Raw genomic sequence first — 22,936 nt, forward strand, 5'->3', positions numbered from 1 at the left:
GGATTTGGCGACAAATAGCGGCAGCCTGGTGGTGGTCCACCTACAAGACTACTGAACATAAACAACCGACTTTCAATCTAACCTTGCCTGCTAGTTCTTATAAAAGTTAAGCTAGTTTATATGTCTGGAGTTGCTTCATCTGGGTTTTAAACCAACTCTCTTTAAATAACTCTCCATGGTCTAACAACAAACAAACATTGGGTTTTTAACAGTGGCGTCAATTACTATTATATAGCTTCACGTGAACGACCAGTGTGAGTCTTTGGGGAGGGGGTTTTGGGGAGGGGAAGGAGCAATAATCCTTTTGGGAGCAATAGGTAAAACAACACAAGTGCAACGTTGCGACAACGATTCGTTACGAGACCGTGGCGGAGTAAATTAGACCCTGGCTGGCCACTGCAGTGTTAACGTCTGAAATGAACGAGCCAACTGGTCATATGCATAACGCTAAATAATCCACTTAAACTGATTACGCTGTAATGACAAAAGATGACAATTTAGTGCAAAAAGAACTATAATAACAATAATACTACTAATTATAATAATAATAGCTTCATCTGGAGCCGTTTTTCATCAAAGTTAGGCAACCAGGGCGATGTGTGCTTGTGTGAATGTGTCCAGGTTGGGAGGGTAATTTTCCTATAGATGAAAGGCGCACTAAAAACACAATCCATTACCATCCATTACAGGCCATTAGTTTCCCACCACACTCTTAAGTGAAACAATCCTGTTTATTGATGGAAAAATAAACCATCAGCAAGAAGGGGGCGCAGACAAACAAAATCAATGACGTAATCGCACGAAGCATACAAATAAGCAGCGAAGACACGGAGCGCTTAATACAGTATTTATCTCCGTTACTCCGTCGTGCACACACGCGCACAAAACAAACAACTTTGTCATTCAGTTCCATTTTGTCATTCATATTTTCACCGCTTGACTTGAAAAGACATAGTAAATATTCAGCAGTGCGTAGCGAACCTCCTGCTCTCTCGCCCTCTCCCACTCACACACAGCATGTTGTCGCTCTGCTGTGTTCTGGTGCTCTCTGGCTCGGTCTATGTAGTAGCAATGGGAGAGGTGTCAGCAGCATAACAAACAACAATTGCTGTTTACTTTTAGCGAAACGCGTTAGCGACGGGCAAACAATCCCCGCATAAAAGGACGTGAGTGAACATGACATTAAGATTTGTGCATTTGTATTAAGTCCGTGGCTCATTTACATGCATGATGTAGGTAAATGATCGAGGTAATGTGGATAAAACAATTTAAAAAAAGCCACAACATTTGGCTAAAAGTGAGTCCTTTGTGTCCTTTTAGTTGGGACTGACATTATTCTCTTGGACAAATTTGTTAATTTGTTTGCTGGGTTTATAAAGAAAGCAACCAATAGGCCCATTTGGATTCTGCACATTACGTCCTGTTTCGTTACAGTTTATCTTAACATGTAACTATACGGTTAAGATGAGGAAAATGTAGGTTACACATCGTAACCTCTGACTCTATGAGTAAAACCTATTCTCATAGAATCATGGGTTATGTGGGGCTGTCACTACTGGGTGAAATTGGATGAAGTTAATACCCTTCTGTGACCCTAAAGGTCCACAAAGGTAAAAACACAGCAACGTACGGGCACAAGCTTTGGACACGTAATAAGGAAAGAATGAATTGGATACTGTACCCCCGGAGCACGCAATAAAGTGGGACTTTACACACTGTAATGGCCCTCATACAGTCCATGGTGAGAGAAAGAAGAAACAGCCTCTTGGCGAGTTTGCAGCAGTGTCACATCTGACACGACTGATAGGCGGCCTATGCTTCCACGTTAATCTGCAATTTTCAAATTCTTTTTGGATTGATAAACAATCTGTGCGGTTAAATGAGGAGGTTGGGAGATACAGACATTTGTATGACTCATGTTGGGCAAAATTTCGGCGGAAGTTTCAGTGGCCATTGTTGAAAGTATAGCAGGAAGTAAAAACAAAAATGTCTATGTGCGTAGGTTATGGCGTCGAGGTTCTGCAGCGCTCTAAAAGAGTCTCGAGTGAGGGAAAACAAATACATTGTGCTAAAAGAAGCAGATGACAGGGCATAGAGGAGCCCAGGATGCCACTTGGCAGACGTCACCATCATCCCTCTAAGGAGGGCTGCGGATGTGAAGTGGATGCTTCTGGTCCTGCTGCAATGTAAGACAGCACAATGGTATCCCGCAGTCAGTGAGGCAACCGCTGTTAACTGCGTTGTGAGCATCCTCTGTAGTGAACAAACAAAGGATGAGTCTGGCTAGCCACAGGTAATAGTTAAGCAGTGGATAGTGCCACCTCATCCGCTGCACTGCTCCGAAGCAGGGGGAAAAGTCTCAGATGAGATAATTCATGAGGAGCTACTCATTCTCTGAAGCATATAAAAACATCTGCCTTCTTTTACGGTAAGGCACGACAGTAAATCTGACAGTCGAGTGCTTTTCGGCCTTAGCTGAAACCGGAGCTAAGAGGAGGAACGTCACAAGATATTTCAGGTATTGGCTCAAAAAGGGGGTTTTCCCAGAGCCTGCAGCGCCGGCGCCTTTCAAACAAGTTCCGATGCTTAAAGCCCAGAACGTTATCATAGATGGAGGTAATTCCTTATCTGGGCCTGTGAAATACTTCACATAAGTGCATGGCACCCAGCCATGGTGAAGCTTCAGAAATCTGAGCCATTACAGAGAGTTGGCCAAACTGTACTGCTAAAAACCGGAGCATCTGGGCACCATGTCTGACATAGTGTACGTTACGAGATTCCATAAGTCAGTGCTCACTAAATCCTAAACAGTACACGGTGGTCAAGAAAACAGAAGACACAATGGGAGGATTGATAAGAACCGCAACAGATGGGTGACAACGCTCAGTCTGGTTCCATGTCTGCTGTGTCCTCGGTGGTTTAAAGTGGCTTCAGTAGACCTGACTAAGTTGGGCTGGGTCAGCTCGGGTTACTTCCGCTGTGCGCTGTGAATTTTGGGGATCTCGTTGATCTCCACACAATGAGCGACAGCCCCAGCACACACCAACTGCCTGCGTTGCCAGAGGGAAGATTACATTCAAAGCAGCCAGCAGCAGAGATAGCCATCATGATGCCAGCCAGCCGGCCACATTCCCCTGAGCTTTCACACATTCAAACACACACACAGACACACACACACACACACTTAGGCCTCGTTCAGACCAACAAAAGCTATGCCACCTCGTTTAATTCAACTAAAAACAAAACTAAAAAATATAGCCTTCTAATTTGTTTTAATTAAAATTTTAGTGTAATAGGGCTTTGGCAAAAATATGCGTTTTGTTAAAAACATCGTTCCTGCTTTAACTTCTCCCACAGTGCAATGCGTTACTGTGGTCACTATGTACAGCGGTCAACGCAATCATAATGTCACATAAACAGTGAGGCCCAACTATGACCACTATGGCCGTGCTGTTTTCTGTCAAAACAACCATTATTAATACTGAACACGCCACAGTTGTTAAACGCTGCTGATACCTGAAACAAGATGTTAAAAAATGACATCTCGAAATACAATACACATTTAATTGACCAGGTGAAAAAAAAATAAATAAACAAGCCGGAGCAAAGCCAGTCGCCAATGTTTGGACACTGTTGCAAGATTAGCCACTATTTATGTAATATGAACGTCGGTGGTGACTGTAGCTTCCTGACTTATTCTGCTCACCGTGTCTGTGAAATGCCAACATATACCGGGGTACACGCAGCACGTCCAGCTCGTGGACGTGGCCAAGTTTCAAATCCTCTGTCCTCACTTCACATAAGCAACATTACCTCACTGTGTGCCAAAATACTGAAAAAAAAAAACACAACCTGAATTGTTTAACACTCCATAACACAAAGCCGTGTAAATAGTGCAGTCGTTGAGGAGAACACTTGTTCAACATTGAACCACCTCACTCTGTTCCTATTACTTTGCAAGCCAAACATGACGTTAGGTGACAAAAACAACCTCACTCAATGGTCAGCTGTACTTTTGTTCTTGTTTTTCCAGTTTGAGATCTTTAAGAGGTACCACCTCTGTTCTAGTGACAAGTAAGACTTTCATGCATTGTAAGAGACAACTGAAAAAATCCATTGGTGTTGGCCAACAAAAATCATAACTGCAAAAATTCACTGAAGAAGAATTGAGCAAAGCCTCGGTTTGTTCTAAGCACCTCAGTTTATGGCTGCTCCCTCGTGTCCATATCCTCTAACGATGTCAATGCAGCTGCAGCCTCTAATTCTCTCCACGGGATCGCTCCTTCCCTTCTACGTAAATATCTTGTCTATTGTCTAACACATATCCTTGTTAATAGCATTTTCTGCCTCATAGTAAAAGATTCCTTTTTTGTTGTTGAAAACATGTTGTTGCAATACAATCACAGATAGATTTTGAACAGTGTTTAGAGCAGAAGCATCGGATTTCCAGAAGTGAAAACGAGAAATCGATGCTGTAAGAGCTTATGGCTCTGCAAAGAAACAATGAAGGCAACATGACCGAAAATAATTATTTTGAGGGTTTTAGCTAAGGAGACACAGAACATGAAAAAAACGCAGTTGTTCAAACTATAACCCCGATTCAGACAAACAGGCAGGGGACATAACCAAAAGAACAAATGCTGACACATCCAGCCACACACAAACACGCACAAACACACACATACACACACCAAGATGCTAAATATCACATCTAAATCCGAAATGAGTTCAGCCTAATGAACCAAGCTAATAGTCGAGATAGCTACCTTATGTCTCTGAGGCTTGAAACGAGAACTAAAATACATGACATAAACACACGCGCAGAGTCTAACAGCACAAAACCACATCCTAACCCACATTACAAAGAGACATGCGTATATCCGCTCGGTAAGGACCTAGTTAGCCCTCCTGCGCACACGTTTGTTACATTTAGCTCAAGCTACTAAACAATGGTCGTTTTATCTGACATCACCATTAATTGCTGATAAACTCCAGCTGTCAATCAGCAGCAGCAGACACACACACACACACACACACACACACACACACACACACACATACACGCGCACACACACAGAATACCAATGCATCCAATTAATGACTTGTCAGCACACATAGAGGAAATGCACACTCCCTTCTTTAAATACGCTCTCTTCTCACACATGACCCGACTCTAGCTCTTATTTAACTGTGTCATTTATGAGGACAGATTTACCCCACTCACCTGAAAATATGTTGACGGGGGCCTCAGAGATGACTTCGGAGACTGTGTGAGCACTGATATGCCCCCCCCCCCCCCATCTAAAAAACACACTCGTAAATACATTCCTACCAGACAAACAACCGAGATGATCTTCTGCAACAAGTACACAACAAAAATGCCCCAAGTCTTTAGCAATGCTTCCATTCCACTTAAATGTATCTTTGCACAAAATGACCATCATTGAACAGTCAATCATATCATATAACCAGTGTCACATGCATAGAGGATAGTCAATAATACTAATATTATTAATACAACAATATGAATATAGTTTAATATTGTTATTCCAATAAAGAAAGCAATGTTGCCACACCCTAACTAGACAATTTGGTCACTGGTGTGCCGCAGAGAAGACAAGCTGTCTAAATACATGAATGAAGCCTTGTGCCTTTAATGAGAATGTCCCAGGTGCCCAGAACTACACACACTGTGAACTATAGTGCAAATTTTGGAAATGGTAGGGTACCTCAGAACGGTCTCAACACACGCATATCTGTTAAAAAATAAAAGTTGGTCAAAAGTTAACTGTGGCAAGACTTAATAAGATCTTTGTTTCCTACCAGAACTCTACAAATAATAATAATAATAATAATCCACATGGACTGCAAAGAGAAACTAACTTTAAACATAGAGAGCAATCATAAGTAATAATAAATATTATCCTATGGAATAATATCCACTATTATTATATTGCATTTAATGTAAGTTAAGATAAACCAACAGGTCCACAGGAACAGCTGGACTACACATTCCCCAATGTTGGGACATTAAGAATGACACCTGTAAAGCACTGACAGGACAGGACAGGACAGGTGACCTCAAATACAATTAATCAGGACAGTAGGTTGTCAAAAAGTTTTTATACAACAAGTATTTCCGACCAAGCAGTCTGACTGGTCAATAAGACATTTAGAACGGGGTCAAATCAGCATTACAGCACGGCTGACTCATCGCTAAAACTATTGCTCCGCCAAGTCTGTGGCAACATTGTATCCATCTCCATGGCAACACTGTAACTATCAGAGCTGGAGCTGGAAACGGATGAAAAACACGCTACAAAATGGATCGGTTTGTTGTTAGCAGCATCTTTGTTATAACTTGGGCAACAAAAGTTAGCAGTTTTTGCTCATTTATTTATTTATTATTGATTTCTGGGACTAGAAAATAATTTCTGTTGTTAGGTTGTTACTAAAGTTCGGATTATTTGCTGTAGTGGTGAACTAGGTTCCATTACACATGGGAGTCTTCTGACGTGACCGATAGTGTTCCGGTTATTAGTCAGAACCCACTTATTTCCATGTAAATGGGAAGCACACTCTCAAACTAATTTAAATTTTGAGAGCAAAATGTCCATCAACATGAATATATATTTAATTATATACTTTATTTTGTTGGCGCAAGTGCCTCGGTCCTGACCGCATCACCGTTGTACTCAAATGACGTTAAAGCACACCCTCTCGGAAAATATTGCTTAATTGAGACGTTTAATTTTGTTATTCATTTAGTATAAAGATTTCAACTTATGAGTCCCAATTTAGTCTTGACACAACTGGGAGTTTGCATCAGATGATGCGACTGTCCTTTCACTGCTGTGCTCGTGTAACTTCTTGTCAGGGAAGGTTCACTTAATCAGAAAAGCAGAGAAATGTGTACAGAAACTCAGCGGTCAGGTTAACTAGCGCTGCTACCGTGACAGCCGAGTTTAACCGCGAGTCTAATTCTCAGAGACAATCTTCTTGATTGCAGCAAGAGCTTTGGTTTTCCACTAATGTGCTGATCATCAAAGACAATAATCTAATAATCTACCTGATCCCAGACAGACTTCACATTCCTCAGAGTTAAACATGTGATAACAGTAGCCATTATTCAGTATCCATCTAACTGAACCATAAAGACTGGGGGGTGGGGGTTATCAGCTCTACTGGGCTTGTCCTCTTTGCAGGCTGATTTCAATTTATGCACACTAAACACCCCGACACCTAATCCGGTAAGGGCTAAAATTTTCACAAGTCAGGAAAAAAAGCTTGTTAAAAAAAGACTGTTAGGAGTTAATGAAAAGTGAGCAATTTCTTGCTGCTGTAAGGTGATTAAAATTCCTTTCTAACTTCAAAATGAGTTCTTAAAACTTATCGGGAAGACATTCCTGAGGATTTTCTTTTTGTTCATAGCAGAGACAGAGAGAGAGCACTTAATACAATCAATAAGCTTTTAGTGAGAAAAAATGATGCGCTTTATTTGCCATGTCAACGACTAACCCCACTATATCTTCCCGAACTCATGAGCTCATCTAAAGGTACAAACAGTGGCCGACATTCATGGTGATGTAGGGTTTCATAACACAATAAGATTAATAAAATAATCCCCTGCTACCACCTACATTGTATTACTAATTAAATAATCACACAATTGCTGTTGCGATTCCTGCTTTTCAACAACAAATGTGCTGAGGGAGTGTGTGCGGAACACTGTGCACCCGACGGAAACTGTGCGCTGTAAGAACGGCAGCCAGGATTCAAGCAAGCAGACAAGGTAAAATGTCAAATCACTGCAGCCACTTGATAAAGACAAGAGACGTCACATCCAGCTGAGCCCTGCACTGTGTCCAACTGACAGAGGACAGACAGAACGTCCGCTGGTTATCTAGGAAAACAACAACTCTTTTCTTCACTCACAACTGCTGCAACAACTAAAGTAATAACTCAACTTCAAAAAGTCACAAGTTTAAACTACAAACACAAATTTTTGTCATGCGCATCTTTGTTGAAACTCAAACACACAGAAAAAAAATATGAAATTAAGAGCAAACAAATCTAACAGAAAAAAAAAACTGAGAAAGGTGACAAAATAAAGTCTCTTACCCATCCTCCTCTCCATCTACAGACTTGAGACCTGGTGCAGTTAAGGCACTGGTGGTGGTGGCGTTGCCCTCGGTTTCCTGACCTTGGCCAGTGTTGGATCGCAACAGAGCTGACTGATGCTGCATGAGCAGCCGCTGAGCATCCTGCAGCTGGGTGGTGGTGAAGGTGGGCAGGCTAGCGTAGAGGGCACTGGCCTGGGCGGCATGAGCCAAGGCCTGGATGCTGCTGTGGTCCTGGGTCAGGCTAACAGAGGATGGCTGACTATGGGGAACCCCTTGCAGGGGCATCCGAGCACTATTCCCGCTGTTGGGCGCTTGAGGCTGGGCCTGATGATCACTCTGTGGATTAGGAGGCACGCTCGGTGCGGGTGCTTGGCTCTGGTGGACTGTCGTGGGCAGGCCTGGGGTTTGGACATGCGTTGGGAGTGACTGTGGCTTCTGCTGCTGGCAATCCAGGTGGCTTGGGTGGCTCTGGGGCTGCTGGCCAAGACCTCCTATGCCAACATGAGAGGGCACACTGGACGTGGCGGCCTTTTGAGAGGGGGGCTGCGTGTGAAGGAGTGCCTGTGTCTGCGGAGGACCACCCATCATCTGGCAAACTCCATTAGCAGGTCCAGAAGGAGCTGACCCGGCCTGGTTGGACAGGGGTTGCGAAGCAGCAGCCTGGGGTACACTTTGCTGTGACTGGGTGTACTCGGGTGGCCTCATCGACCCTGCGGGTGGTTGTTGGGTAGCAGCTGGTTGCTGTGGGGGGGTGGGATAGCCTAACTTCGGCTGCTGGACGCCCACCATGCCCTGTGCGGTTCCTGGGGGCTGACTAGCAACTTGAGCGTAGGTGAGCTGCTGCTGGGTCACAGCGGGGGTAGGAAGTCCAATGGTGGTCTGGTTTGTGGGAGCTGATGGGGCAACAGAAGTCTTCACATGTGGATGGGTGATATCCTGGGAGTGCATCTGAGGCTGGGGTTGAGATACTCCCATGCTTAAGCCACTGGGGATGATTCCTTGATAGCCCTGAGGAGGGGACGCGTAATCCTGGGCATGCTGGGACAATGTGGGCCCACCAGCCTCTCCGCTACATGTGCCCTCAATGTAATGGCTCAATGTACTCATGGTACTACTCACAGAACTACCGCTTGTGCTTTCCCTCTCGGAGGCCCCGGCGAAGCTCTCAGAGACGAACTGACGTACGCTGTGAGACCCCGCGTCCGACGCAGAAGAAGCGGAGGCGGAGGCCGGGGTCTCCTTGTCGTAGAATTCAGTGCATGTCCATCTGCCCTTCTTGAACGGCTCAGAGCTAGAGTCCAGCTTCACCACCCTGAAGCGAGAGCTGGTGGTGGTCACGGCGGGGGCCGGAGCTGAAGATACAGGAGCCGCGGCCACAGCTGTAACGGGAGCACTCGCGGGCTGCAGCACAGCTGATCCAACTCTCCCCTGGATCCCGCTGGGGAGCCCCACGCCTCCAGAGGCACTGACAGCAGCAGCAGCAGCAGCAGCAGCGTTTGTAGTAGCCATAGTGATGTTGGAGTTGACGTTTTGGTGTTGCTGGATCATACTAATGTTAGTGGTGGTCATAAGGTTACCCCCAGTTGGAACACCACCACCGCCGCCGCCGCCGCCTCCTCCTCCACTCCCCCCACTGCTGCTGATAACATTGAGAGGAAAACCACCACTGCTACTGCTAGCACTCGTGCTGATCCCCCCTCTCACAGGCACGTTGGCAGAGCTCAACATATTCACATTACTAACACTGCTGGTCTGGGGATTAACTATGCTAACTGTAGTGCCAGTAGCAGAGCTGTGCATTCCAGGGGCAGATCCCGGGGCCACGATCCCCACGGGCTGAGCAACAATACTCTGGGGGGCAGCCAGGGACACATTCTCTTGAGGGCCCCCCACATTAGAAGGCATTTTCTGGGTGACACAAGGTAAAGCTCCGGAGGCGAGGGCAGACGGGGTGCTCCCGGGTCCAGAGGAAAGAGGGTAGACCTGGGCATGGCTAGGACGATGAGGATGGTGATGGTGCACAGTCCCGTTCACCATGCCGACCCCATGCTGCTGCCCCTGGTTCAGGGCGTGGGGGTGCGAAGGCTGGTTGGGGGAGACGGCTCCGGGGGTCTCCGCCTCGTGGAAATTATTCAGCGTCTCCTCTGAAGAGCTCCTCTCCGCTCCAACTACGTCATTAGCCCGGGAGAGGGAAACGTCGAGGATTTCAGAGGAGGACAGATCCTCCGTGTGGGACTCATCCAAGTCGTCGTAGCTCTCGGTGTCCTCTGCAATACTGTTGTTGGTGCTAACAGATACTTGTGCTGGAGTCACACTTGTTATCTGGAAGCCACTCTTCTTCTTCGTCATCTGAGCTCCGGTGGACTGTGTGGGCTGGGGCTGCAGGCTCAGGCTGTGGGGAGGAGGATGATGAGGACCCGGGGAGGATGAACCGGCAGGGGGCTGGCACTGAATCAACAGGGAGGGCTGATAATCTTCGGCTGAGACGTGGCTGTTATTGACCACCGGGTTCGCCGGCGTTGACAGCGCGGGGCCGCTCCCGCTGCCCGTGTTGCTGCCCCTCCTGTGGAAGAGGGCCGGGTGCGCCATCTTTCTGACACCGCCAGAGTCTCCTGCGGGCTCCGGGTGATGCATTTGGAGAGAAACCGGGCGGTGGTTGGTCTCTGACGGTACGCAGTGAGGTTGCTGCTCGTTAGCGGCGCCGTTTTGACAAAGCTGCGGTGCAACAGACGACACGACCAAAAAAAAATAAATAAATAAATATTTGAAGGAAGAGTCGGGCGGCTGCTCTCAAATATCAGGCAGAGCTGAGCCAATATTTACAGCCCCTCCACAGGACTCGGTGTTACCCTAGTGGCCCCCGCTCCCCAGCTAACGAGTCGTATCCGTTTGAGCCTCCGTTAAACTTTCATTCTGCGAGTCTTCACCAATAGACTTTGCCGCAATAAACCCACGCCACGAGCAGAGCAGCTGCCGAGTGAGTTGGGGTTGTGTTAAATGAATGTTATCCGGACAGACAGACAGAGGAGTAGCGTCATCTAGCTAGCTGCCAGTCTCCATCACCGGCTAGCTAAACTCACAACTGCTGGATTCTCTCAAGCGAAAACAAAAATATTTAAAACAAGCAACCTTTCGTCCGGTGGCGTAAAAAAGCAAATGCGGTCACTCATTGGCGGCGTAAAGGGATTAAATCCATTCCACCGAGTCCTCGTTTCGGTCTCGGTTTTGCTGTATCACTGGTCCTCCCCAGCGTATGTAGCCTCCCCACCGCTGCCCCCTGTCTCTGAGCTGGGACTGGAGGGGAGGGGAGGCCGGATCGATCTAAAGTACAGGCAGTGTCGATAGCACGTCGATATCAGCGTAGGATCGAGCCTTACGTGATGGAATCGATACTTAAGTCTCAGCTTCTCTCTTGTACGATTGCAGGGGTTTCATTAAAGTGGCGTCCTGACTATATTTGTCTAAAATAAATGCTGCTGCTGTCACAGTAGACCTTGGTGTATACATTTATTCCACTGAAGCGTGTTATTTAAATGAACACGTTTACTGGAATTGAAAGAGGTATTTCGTTTTGGAATTGTACAGTAGTTTCTGAACACTGCCTGAAAAGGAATTCGTTTTTTTTTTGTTTTTTTTTTTTGCTTTGCTCCTGGACTCAAAACTTTTATTGTGATAATAAAGTATTTTCTAATTACTTATAGTCTTTGCCCAAATTCTGTACTGGATTTTAACCGATCAAAGGGAAAATCACAAATAGCCTCAAGTAGGTCACGGAAATTCATTCAGATTTAGATTCAAGATTAGATTTAAAAAAAAAATAATAAAAAAATAAAATCGATATCTGTGTCGGGATCGGCGACACTGGCCCTGTATTTGAATGGTATCGGATCGATACCAAATCCGGCGGTATCGTAACCACTACTGTGACGGGGCTGTAGGGGAGGGGAAGGGAGCTCGGTAATATGGCGACCGCGCATGGTCTCTGCTGCCAGACATAAAGCAGTCTGGCCGGGAGAGGCGGAGACGAGCACCGGCACCAACAGGCACGAAGTGTGCCGGAAAGTACCGAGCAGAGGGCGCTCCCTGCTCGGCCCCGGAAAGAAACATCACAATAGATTTAATTTTCTATTCACGCAAAGGAAACATCGTAGACCTTTATGCCTAAATCGGCTTTTAGATTGTTTTCAGAACATGGTGCAATTTTACAATCACGCAGATTTAAAGGAGCCCGTCTCGATTAAAGTAGATAAAATCAGCATGAACATGCTGACACAAAACAAAATCTCCAGCCTCATAACGTAATATTGCCTAAATGATTTTTCAGCGTTTTCATTTTTTTTTTTTTTGTTAGCAAGCACATTGCTATTTTTATTGATATTGTGGCAGTAAGTCGAAAAATTACTAAAGTAATTAGGCTACTAGGTCATATTTTAATTTTAATTTATTGTTATCATTTGAATTTTACTTAACAAAATATTAAATATCTGAAATAAACACAACTCTTTCTCTAAGTATACATTCACAATTAGGTTTCATATATTATACAGCACAGTATATGTGAAGGGAAGTGTACACTTTTATCACTTCTGCTAAAGGAATCCACTTTATTTCGTCATGTACACACACATTATTTGGTATAGTAGTCAAAACAAATGCATTCTAATGCAAAAGTCTTGCACTAAACCTTAGCTTCACAGGGGACATGATATTCAGTATTTGAACTAAAATTAAAGAGAATTCAACTGGGGTTTGAATTGAATTGACACATACGTTTCTATTACTTCACAGCCCCAGAGCAAATACCAGAGACAGTGTGTAAATGGATACAGCTCAAACTACATCCTCCAAAGCGATCACACGGCTGAGCCTCTCTGACGCCGTCTCATCATAAAACGGAGCACCGTCGACAGTCATGACGGGAGGTTAGGGCACAGATATCGCTCCCTGCGGACAATAACGCAATATATTACCCAATGACAAACAGAACCAATATCACAGAGGCTGTAAACATTTGTTGTGGGAGCACAAACATCATCACGGCAGTGTTTCTGAAACAAAGGTGGACAGAGAGCTGCTAGATCCCTCTGCAGACACAGGTGTTGACTGCACTGTGGGATTATTCTACACACAGGTGGTGTTTGGGGCCTCTCTCTCTCTATCTCTCTCTTCCTCTTTCTTGTGTGTTACAGAGGCTGAGAGAAATGTTCACATTTGTTGGCTGGTAACGTTACTGGCTGCAGGTCAATGAACTCTAGTACTGAACTAGTCCAGCATCTCTTTCCTCTGTGTTCTGGTCCTTTCTGTTCGTCTCTGAATCTACATTAATTTCAATTAATCTCTTAAGTGGTTTATAAACTTATCTAAAGTACTTTAAACATGTTCTGAATACCAGTGTGTTTAAATAAGTACTTGTTCAGCCCAAGCTTTGGTGTATATTGAGTTCATCCGTGTACTATCCGGCTAATCATGCGGAGGCTTTATCTCCCACATGAACAGGAAAAGTATTCGTTTGTTTGCTATTGTAAAAATACGAATTTGTTTAGCTGAGTTTTCAGCGGTTAGTTGTTGTGAAAACACAACCGGACGCCAGCAGAAGAGAAGCAGGAGGAGAGAAGGAGGAGATGAGTTAACTAACAGAGAGGAGGACAGAGCCGCGGTTAGCGGAGGGGCGGAGGAGCTAGAAGACAGACAGGCTGTATCCATCGATACAAATGATGGAGGACGAGAGGCTAGCAGGAGCCTATTGCAGTGTAAGCGTCTGGTGCTGTCAGCAGCTTTAAATCACACTGGCACTCCACGGCAACAACAACACAAAAAAAAAAAAAAAAGGCACACTGCACTATTGTGCTGCCGCTCCAACAATAATGAACAATTTATACTCTGAACTCCGCAATCATTTTGTAAAGGCTCTGCTCTGTTCTGAGAGAAAGTAATGATAATTCAGAGCGTATTCAGGGCAACAATTCTCCGTTCTCTGTAAGACTGATCCAGCTGTTGGACCTTCAGCTCGGCCGTTGCTCCTGATTTAATTCAAGAACCACCTGGTTTAACCGTGGGAGCTGTAGCTCAGGCAGAAGGTGGGTGAGCTGCTAATTTAGTGCTGGCAGTCGGGTCCTCATGTCCACGGGCCTCTGAGCAGAAGCCAGAATCAATGTAGTGTAACGAGTGAGCATGAGCAGAGGTAGCAACGCTCTTCACACTGGTTGTGACTTTAACAGCCAACGCTCAAATGAAAGATAACCACAACAATTCAGGGCGGCATATTTGTGTGCACCACGAACTTCAATAATAAAGCGCATTTGAATGAGTAATTTCAGTTCTTGTTTGGGCCACCAAGTTAAAGTTTGCATGATTATTTTTGAGGATGTAGTTTGTGCTGCTGTGGAACTGGATTTCTAGTGGTGGTTTCTAATATTTACCTTAACCCACTGACTAAAATGGGGTTGTCAAAATAACACAAATATGCGTCGGTACAACAGAATACAGTTCAACAGTAACACAAACCACGACCAATGAAAACATAGCTGCTGATCACTATAACCTTCATTGAGCCGAGGTCCAGTCCAAGGCTGCTGCATTAGAAGGCGTTCGTTTTCACCGGCGTTCCCACTGAACTGACGAGTGAGTGTTCCTCTCAGTATACATACATGCAAACTTGCAGAAAGACACACAAACATTCCCAAACATAATATTAACAGTGAAACTGAAATTTCCATTGGGACACCGCGGCTGTTTGATTTAATTTTCCACCACCTGCATCAAGTGACGCAAGTGCTGCACAACTGTGCGAAAGCAGCACTTGCTCATTATTCCATACTTTAAATACTTTTTCCAGACTTCAAACGCTGGACTTTTTACACCACTACAGGTTGTTGAGAGCATAATTATTTTACAAATGAAGACGTATGATGACAGCATAAAATCACATGCCAACTGTATATAAAATAGGTAAAATGACCTCAAGTTTTGCATAGTTTCTTTATGTGTAAGTGTATATTGTTGGTTTTAACTGTATGTAGTAGGACTATAGACAATATTTCCTTTAATTATCTTTACATATATTATTATTCAGGCTCCTGTAGCAGACATGGATTATTGTACTTTAAATATATTCTGCTCTGTTGCTCACTGAGGTATAAGTAGGTGTGGAGATTTCAGTATAAAGGCAGATTTATTTTTCAGAGTTGTTATGATAATGAAACTATATATTATATTAAACTTATCTGTACATTTTTAATTTGTGCGTTGGTACATTAGTACATCATGTTTTTCGTCATGAGTAAAGTCAGATCACATTATGTTCTAGGCGAAATGTCAGAGGGAGTTGGGAACAGTATAGCCCTATACATAACCTTTCAGTGTTTGTTTTGGTTTTGAGTGATCGGGGTGAAGGCCCAAGGATGTGTTCGTTCAGCAGACTCAACCACAATCCGCAAACCCTGAAAAACTCTACCCTGAACGTGACACAGAAAATATGTTTGCGCTTTTGTGGATTGCGGTCCACTGTCCTGACTCACTGGGACATGATGGAATGGAACGATCATCCGAGCCTCCTTTAATGAACCTGTCCCTCCCCTACTGCGATGAATAAATACGTCTGCCGTGGAAAGGGCACTCAGATGGCCTTTCAGATGAAACGGCGCGGCCGAAACAGGGTTCCAATGCTTTTACGTCAAAAAGCTGACCAGCATGTAGTCAGCACGATGAATTAAACAAAGCAGTAACCTTAGATCTCCGCGCCTGAACGGTGAGTGAAAGGGAAACTTGAGTGCAGGCAGTGGAAATACTGCATTTAATAATGAAGGAGAGAATCTAAGATGGCACAGACTCACGTTTAAGACGACTAAAACAACAATTCTTATGCAACCAACATGTCGCAGGGAGGCAAATAAAAAGCTTATGTAATGCATTTTGGGAAAAAAATACACATATATACATATATATAAATATATAATTTGTTGTGCTTTATAATAATGTGAAACTACAACTTATATGTGCTATATGCTGGAGGCAGATGAAGCAGGTTTAAACCTTAAATATAAACCATATTTAAGTATTTTTGTTCCACAATCCTCAACACTTTCCTGTTTCCATGTAATAATAATAATAATAAAAAAATCTGTCCTAATCGTGGTTACATCAGACTAGTGTCAACGCATACGTGCCCCTTTTCTAGTTAGACTAAAAAGGAATTTTGATTTTGGCGCCCCCTTGAGTCCAATAATTGTATTGTGTGAAAATCCATATGAAAGTTTCTAAATCATATTAACAGCTAATGGCTGTAACTTCACAAACACTATTGTATTTCTACTTTATAAATACAATACATGTGCATTATTAAACTATATTTTTTGGGAGCCTTAACTAAAGTGCTCACCACAATCAGATTAGAAATAAAACAGAATATGAATCTGTCAACACTTAATGTGGAGTATATGATACAGCATTCCTGACAGCTTGACAACAAATCTTTCAGGTCATCTCACACATCATATAAATGTGTTTGTGGTACTTTAAAAATTTTCCACATCTGAGGGAGCCATCCACCAGAAAAAATGCACATGGAACAAATATTAATTTGGTTTATCAAGGGCAGTCTGTCATTCTGCAAAAGCCATCCACATAATCAGATGGAGACGTCACCTTTACAGATAAACAGGTATAATCAGCGGAACCATCATCCGGCTGCTCCACAGGAGGATTCGAGTTGTTGTTTTTCCAATATAATACAGAGCTGAGAGGATGGGTGGGCTGCTTTCGTATCACCGGAGCCTTAAATGAACTCACAGCGACAACACTTTGAGTCAAAACAGTAAAAACATCATCACCGATATGCATGACATTTTTAGAGCATCAGACTGGTGCTTGTGGTGAAATGGTGTCAGGAGTGTTGAGTGTTGGTGAGATGAGCGGCTTAATAACACGTCTCTGCACAGTTCCAGTAATGATGGATTAGTATCATTAGCCATTTCAGTGGCCAGCAGATGTGCACTGAGTAGAAAACCGTTGAGAAGGGGTGAAACAGGAAATTTGCAGCACGACTGTGACTGGACAAAACATTAGAATTAACAGCATTAGCAGCAACAGGCAACGTAACATAATTGGAAACATTAAGTTGTACATATCTTTCCAAAATATCTCTATATTTTCTTAGTTTCTTTTTTTTTTGGACTTTCCATTTTAAGGCTTCGTCTGCCTGGTAGGGGCTGCCATGGCAACAGCCTTTCATCCCACTGTGAGCACTTACTGAAGAAATTATAACAATCCTGTTTTGTATTACATTTATCTCAAACCATGCCAGGATCCGAGAGAAATTCTCATCTAGTGAGGCGATTAGAATAAACAACGCCAAGACCCCGGTTTAGCATAAATCAGCAGAGCGCCGCCATTTAAGTCTGCGTGTTGTTCAATATCGCCACCTTTCCCTGAAATACACCCAGAGTGTGGTGGGCAAAAATCAAAGTGAGGACGACCTTGAGAGGAAAGCCAAAACCATCGGCAAGTCGGTGCCAAGTTCATTTTATCCGCGATGAAAGGAGATTGCTGAGCCTTTCAGGCCGCAGAGGACAGACAGAGGATCGCAGGGGTTTCACAGAGTTCTGAACGTGCGTAATAAGAGGAAGTTGGACTTTCAGCACAAGCTGATAAACAGAGTCCGGCAGCCGGGACACTTTAGAGGCTCTGTCCCGACGTCCTGAAGCAGATGAGAGCTTTCACTGTGTTAATCTTTAGTATGTGAATGTGCTGGCGGCTGGTCACTGAAATCTTTGTGTGCCGTCTGTTCCAGGTCACACTGCTGAGAGACACAGTACACCGGGGCCACAGGAAGCTGTATTGCTGCAAATGTATTTAACGCTAGACAGCTCCGGGCTGTCTGTTGTCATAAAAGATACATCAAAAGTATTATACCAACCGAGAGCAGCATTGGTCTGTGGAGATGTTGACTCCTCCACCTCCAAGGCCTCAGTATAGAAGCTGTTTTTGTGTTTTGTGAAAACTTAAAGTGCTGTCATGGTACTATTATTCTTTTTACCTTTTTTTCTAGCCTGAAGGTGGCAAAGAAAATATAACAATTCATCCTCTGGGGCAATGAATAGACATATAATGTCTATCGTTGTGTTGCTTTAAGAAAAAAATAAAAATACAAAGTGGACACAGTTATTGACTATATTGTGATCATCACCATGTTTTTAAACAAAGATGAAAACCTGCAAAACCATACAATTTCACACTATTTAACTAGAATAGATAATTTACCTTGTTAAAGGCAGCAACGTAGCTACATAAACACTGCTGAAAATGAAACGTGTCCATTCATTCATATATAAGCTCCATTTGCAGTTCTAGCAGCTGTCCACAAGATGGCAATGTATACCAATTAGCCGAAGCAGGGTAAAGGACAAATTGTGGTTTAGTCAATCTCTGCATATGTGCATCTCTCATCTCCCCCAGCTCTTCACCGCACTATGAATATGAAAGTGTTCAGATGACACTGAGTCATATATAGACACATACATTCTTTTAACATTGCTACTGATTCAGTTGATCTGGGTTTGTGTCAGTAGAAATACTGCTTTTCATGCAAAGAGCCATTTGTAATCAGAAATGTGCAGCCTTAACCTTAGTGTCACAAACTAAAGATGAAATTGTAAATTGCCCACAGTTTGTGCGTTTTTTTTTTATAAGTTCAGTGTTTCCAGTTCACAGTATGCCTTCTTTGTAGTTTGATGCAAACGCTGATGAAGTGCACTAAGTACTAATTACATGCAGGCCACACACCAGTGATTAATGTTAATGACCTCGAAAGCTAATCTTGATTTACTCCGGTCTCAAGCTCGACATACATAATTTAGTTTGTGAAATAATTAGTGCAGAGCTCGAGTCAACAAGCTCTTAAATAGAAAGCTTTTTAAAAATTATTATCCAGAAAGCATCACGTGTCTAGAAGGAAATGTAATGTGTGTTAGTAAGCAATGATGGTCCAGAAATGATTTCCGTCTAAGGTTTGAGGCTGTATGGCTCCTTTTTTATGGCAAAACTCATTCCGAACCGCATATTTGATGGGATGTGTTTGCATTTTGCAAAATATGAGGATTAAATTTCACATTATCACAGATTCTCAGCCTCAGCTTAATTCAAGAGCTTATTTAAACGGCTGCAATTCAGGTACAACACATCAGAAGTATCCAGCACAGACCCCACAGGATTTATATTTACGTCACTGAGACATGTAAAATACCAATCTGAAGAAAGTGGAAACAGGCTGAACAGTGCATGAAAAACGAGTGCTGCTGTGGGCCCAGCGGAAAGTTAGAGTGCAGGTTTTCTGTCGAGCCACACGGTGACACTACCTGTCTCCGGCTTAAACGTCTTTTCATTCCGATGAGTATCACAAATCATACTTGTTATCATCCAGCCTTGGTTATTTTGTGACAAGTGAATAAGAAAATATTGTGTTTAAACATCTAAATTCTTAAATAGTTTCAGTTTCGTTATTGTTGGTTGACATTTCTTAAAAAGTCCAAGTGTAATTCGTTGACATTTCAGTTTTTGACACGCTTATTCTGCAGTCCATTAAATCTTAAAATGTAAACTGACTTGTTGATTCGCTGTCTCCGATTAAGTGCACTGCCTTGCTCGTCACTTCAGAACGGTGAGTAAGCACTCTCCTTAATTAAGGCTGTTTCATAATTTCACCAGCTCCATTCTGGGACAAGCCTTTGAAAAGAAAATGTTTGATGATGCTCTACGAAAGGTTAAGGTGACCTTGTTTTCTTTGTAGATTAACATCTCAGTAGGACATTCATGTTTAACTGCAGTCTTTCTATGGATATCTAACAATAGATTTCAGCGAATTTGAAAATGAAAACGCAGTAGTTACATAAGGTCACTCTTTGAATGCCTCGACACTGTGAGACGGCGGACAGTCGCCCAACTTATGCAGGTGGTTTGATGGTTTGAATGTTAGCGATGAAAGGAACTTGTGGCCTCGACCGTGGAGATAATACGCATTCTTTGCAGCGCTTGACCCCACCTATATAATCAGAGTGAAGTAGAATTTCTTTCTGTTTAGTGATGATTCAGAGGTTGAAAGTTGTGCCTGAGGTAACGTGACGTCAGTCCCTTGATATAATTTGTGCAAAAAACTATATCAAGTGAGCAATGTTGTATGATTCACTTGCCAGACTAGCTGAAATATGACCTTTGCGTCAAGAATTTATTCCTCAAATTAAATATATGCAGAACAAAAGCTCCTTTGATAAAATGATGGTGGTCTTAGATTTGGACAGAAGGTTTCTCATCCATAAAAGACCTCAGGACCAATGCAGCACCACTGTCCTATTAGTGGGCTTTAATATAACTTTAACTGATGGCCTGCAGTTCATAATACAACAGACACCTGCAATGTTCTTGACTTGTCGTTATGTTATTTTTTTGCTTTTTTGTTTTAAAAAAGTACTAATACTCGACTTTTTTTGTAATTTCACTGCATTTATTTGTTTTCATACATTTATTATTATTTTTTAATATTATATATTACTATATATATATTTTAATATATAATATTATTTATCTTCTGGCCCTACAAAAACATCACACAACACACAGATTCAACAAGGAAGTCAGACAGGACAAAAATAACAGATTTAAACTGGACTGATTTCAAAATAAATCGGACAATTAAACAAATAATTGAATTAATGTTGCAGTCAGCACAAAATTAAATGAATACAGAAGCATTTCAATAAAACTATTTATTGGGAAAAAATATTAATAGCCACAATAATATATATTTTTGATATATATTTATATTGGGTGCGTTTAGTGGTGGATCATTTTTGATTTTGAAAGAGTTAACAGGAAGTAGTATTTTGAAACTCCTAACGCCTAATTGGCTCTTCCTGGGTAAATTGGACCCGCTGCTGCTAACTTTAAACTTTATCCCTCGGTCGATCTGTCGAAACTATTTAAAATATGTCGGAGAAAACGGAGGTTAATCTAAGAGGAGTCAAAGAAAGCAAAGGCGTGTGGCTCGTAAAGGTTTGTTCGTCTGCAAATCATCACAAATTAAACCACTTTGGTTGCGGCTAACGCAAAACTTCAGTACACACGACCTTTAACATAAAAACATGACTGCGCTCTAACAGGTGTATTCAACACCTAAAAGTGATACTTTACCTGAGACCTGATACTTTTTTTTAAGTAATGGTTGTACTTATAAACTTTACAACAGGTGTTTTTATTAGATAGGACCGAAGCTGATTTGTTGAATTTAATTCCTGTGTGTAACTCCATTAGGGGTAGTGATAATTAAGGGACTACATTTCCCCCCCTCTCATTTCTTCCTCAGGTTCCCAAATATTTATCTCAGCAATGGGACAAAGCCACAGAAAAGGGAGAAGTTGGAAACATTACCATTAGAAAGTACGTACCTCCCTCTGCATCCTCACTGGAATATGTATAATTCATTTTAATCATAATTAGAGCTGCAATGATTAGTCAGTGCGGGCAAATTAATCAAAACCTCTTGTTTACCTCCATCTTTAAAGATGTTGCTGTAGGCTGTGGAAACATAATTATCAGTAATTTCCTCACAGCTCTTATCAGTAACTCTTATTCTTCTCATTATGCACCTGACAGGGAGAAAGGTAAAACAGAGGTGAGACAGCTGCGTTTATTCCTGCACAGTCTACGGGTTTATGGACATTTTTCACTGTCAGATCATCTTTTACCACCTGTTTGTTTGACCATAAACACCTCCGTCTCAGATTCAGCAGGAACAATGTTTGTTTGCATTTGTACTGCACATGTTCTGTATTCGATGCACAGTATCACACAGTTTTGCTGTCCTTTTTTTTCTGTGATCACTGCTCTGACCCACCTTCCTTACAGGGATCAATAAGGTCTCAGCATCAGATTTGACGCTCAATCAAAGAGCAGCTTGTCCGTACGATTCGACAGCCTTTTGTTGTGCCTTTTGTTTCTCAGGTACGTTTCAGCCTGAACGAGGAGCTGACCGCTCTGGACGCTGTGGACGAGAAGAATGCGTCACTGCGGGTCCCGAGGGATCATCCTTTCACCATGCACACAGTGGGTGGACAGACCATGGCCGTCTTCAGCCAGAGCGACGCAGGTCAGTCTCTGGCTCTGTACCTCCAGCCCTAGCCTCCCAGTTCCCCTTGTGCTGGATAATATAATCTGCGTTACAGTCTGAACCGGCTGCTGGAGGGTTCGAACTCAAATAGATTCGATAGCGTATGTGATTACTGCGATGCTCCACGGGGCGGTGTGGCTTTTTAGCTTAACAAAACTCTGTATCCTACACCGGCTCAAGACAAAAAAGAAGGGAGGATACAGCAAATCTTGTAAACCTGAACGAAACGGAGACTGAACCTCAGTCTCGGGGTGAAGTCACGTGCAAATTTGTTAATTCTCCAGCTGGAGTTTTTGTTAAAATCAAACCTAAAACTAACATCTTCTAAATGAGTTTCTTGGTGCAGTAATTGATTCAATGAGCTCAAGAGACAGTCGACACTTATTTATATATATAAACAAAAACAACAACACAGACTGGTCGTGACATCATTGATTTAAGAAGTCTCTGTTGTTGGAGTTAATTAGGTTTACATCGCTCTGAAGGGAAAGCTGCTGTTGATACATTCCACATTGATTGTGCTGTAAAATTCATGAGTGTACTCTGAGTGGATTCTGGTGTGCGGCGGACTCTTTGCCGCCAGCCATGATATGTCACATTGCTTCCTGAGCCAGAGGGATTTGCAGGGATTTGCATCAGACCAAGAGCTCAAAAATAG

At 43.0% G+C, this 22,936-nt stretch overlaps 2 protein-coding genes across 3 annotated transcripts in view; one reads left to right on the forward strand and one right to left on the reverse strand.

The window, feature by feature from the left end:
* Positions 1-11,427, reverse strand: part of LOC125017470 (TSC22 domain family protein 1-like) — a 30,199-nt gene extending 18,772 nt beyond the window's left edge. The window contains exon 1 of the mRNA XM_047600709.1: positions 8,122-11,427. Within this exon, the coding sequence (XP_047456665.1) occupies positions 8,122-10,757 (2,636 nt within the window). The 5' untranslated portion in view covers positions 10,758-11,427. The remainder of the gene's footprint in view (positions 1-8,121) is intronic.
* A 9,560-nt stretch (positions 11,428-20,987) lies between these two features.
* The window catches only part of LOC125017495 (general transcription factor IIF subunit 2-like), a 43,857-nt gene continuing 41,908 nt past the window's right edge, over positions 20,988-22,936 (forward strand). The window contains exons 1-4 of one of the 2 annotated variants that reach the window (XM_047600751.1): positions 20,988-21,164; positions 21,475-21,548; positions 21,765-21,783; positions 22,113-22,257. In XM_047600751.1, the coding sequence (XP_047456707.1) occupies positions 21,099-21,164; positions 21,475-21,548; positions 21,765-21,783; positions 22,113-22,257 (304 nt within the window). In that variant the 5' untranslated portion in view covers positions 20,988-21,098. The remainder of the gene's footprint in view (positions 21,165-21,474; positions 21,549-21,764; positions 21,784-22,112; positions 22,258-22,936) is intronic. The other variant, XM_047600753.1, reaches the window with a different exon arrangement.

Source organism: Mugil cephalus, chromosome 12 (genome assembly GCF_022458985.1).
Source record: "Mugil cephalus isolate CIBA_MC_2020 chromosome 12, CIBA_Mcephalus_1.1, whole genome shotgun sequence".
Lineage (NCBI taxonomy): Eukaryota > Metazoa > Chordata > Actinopteri > Mugiliformes > Mugilidae > Mugil > Mugil cephalus.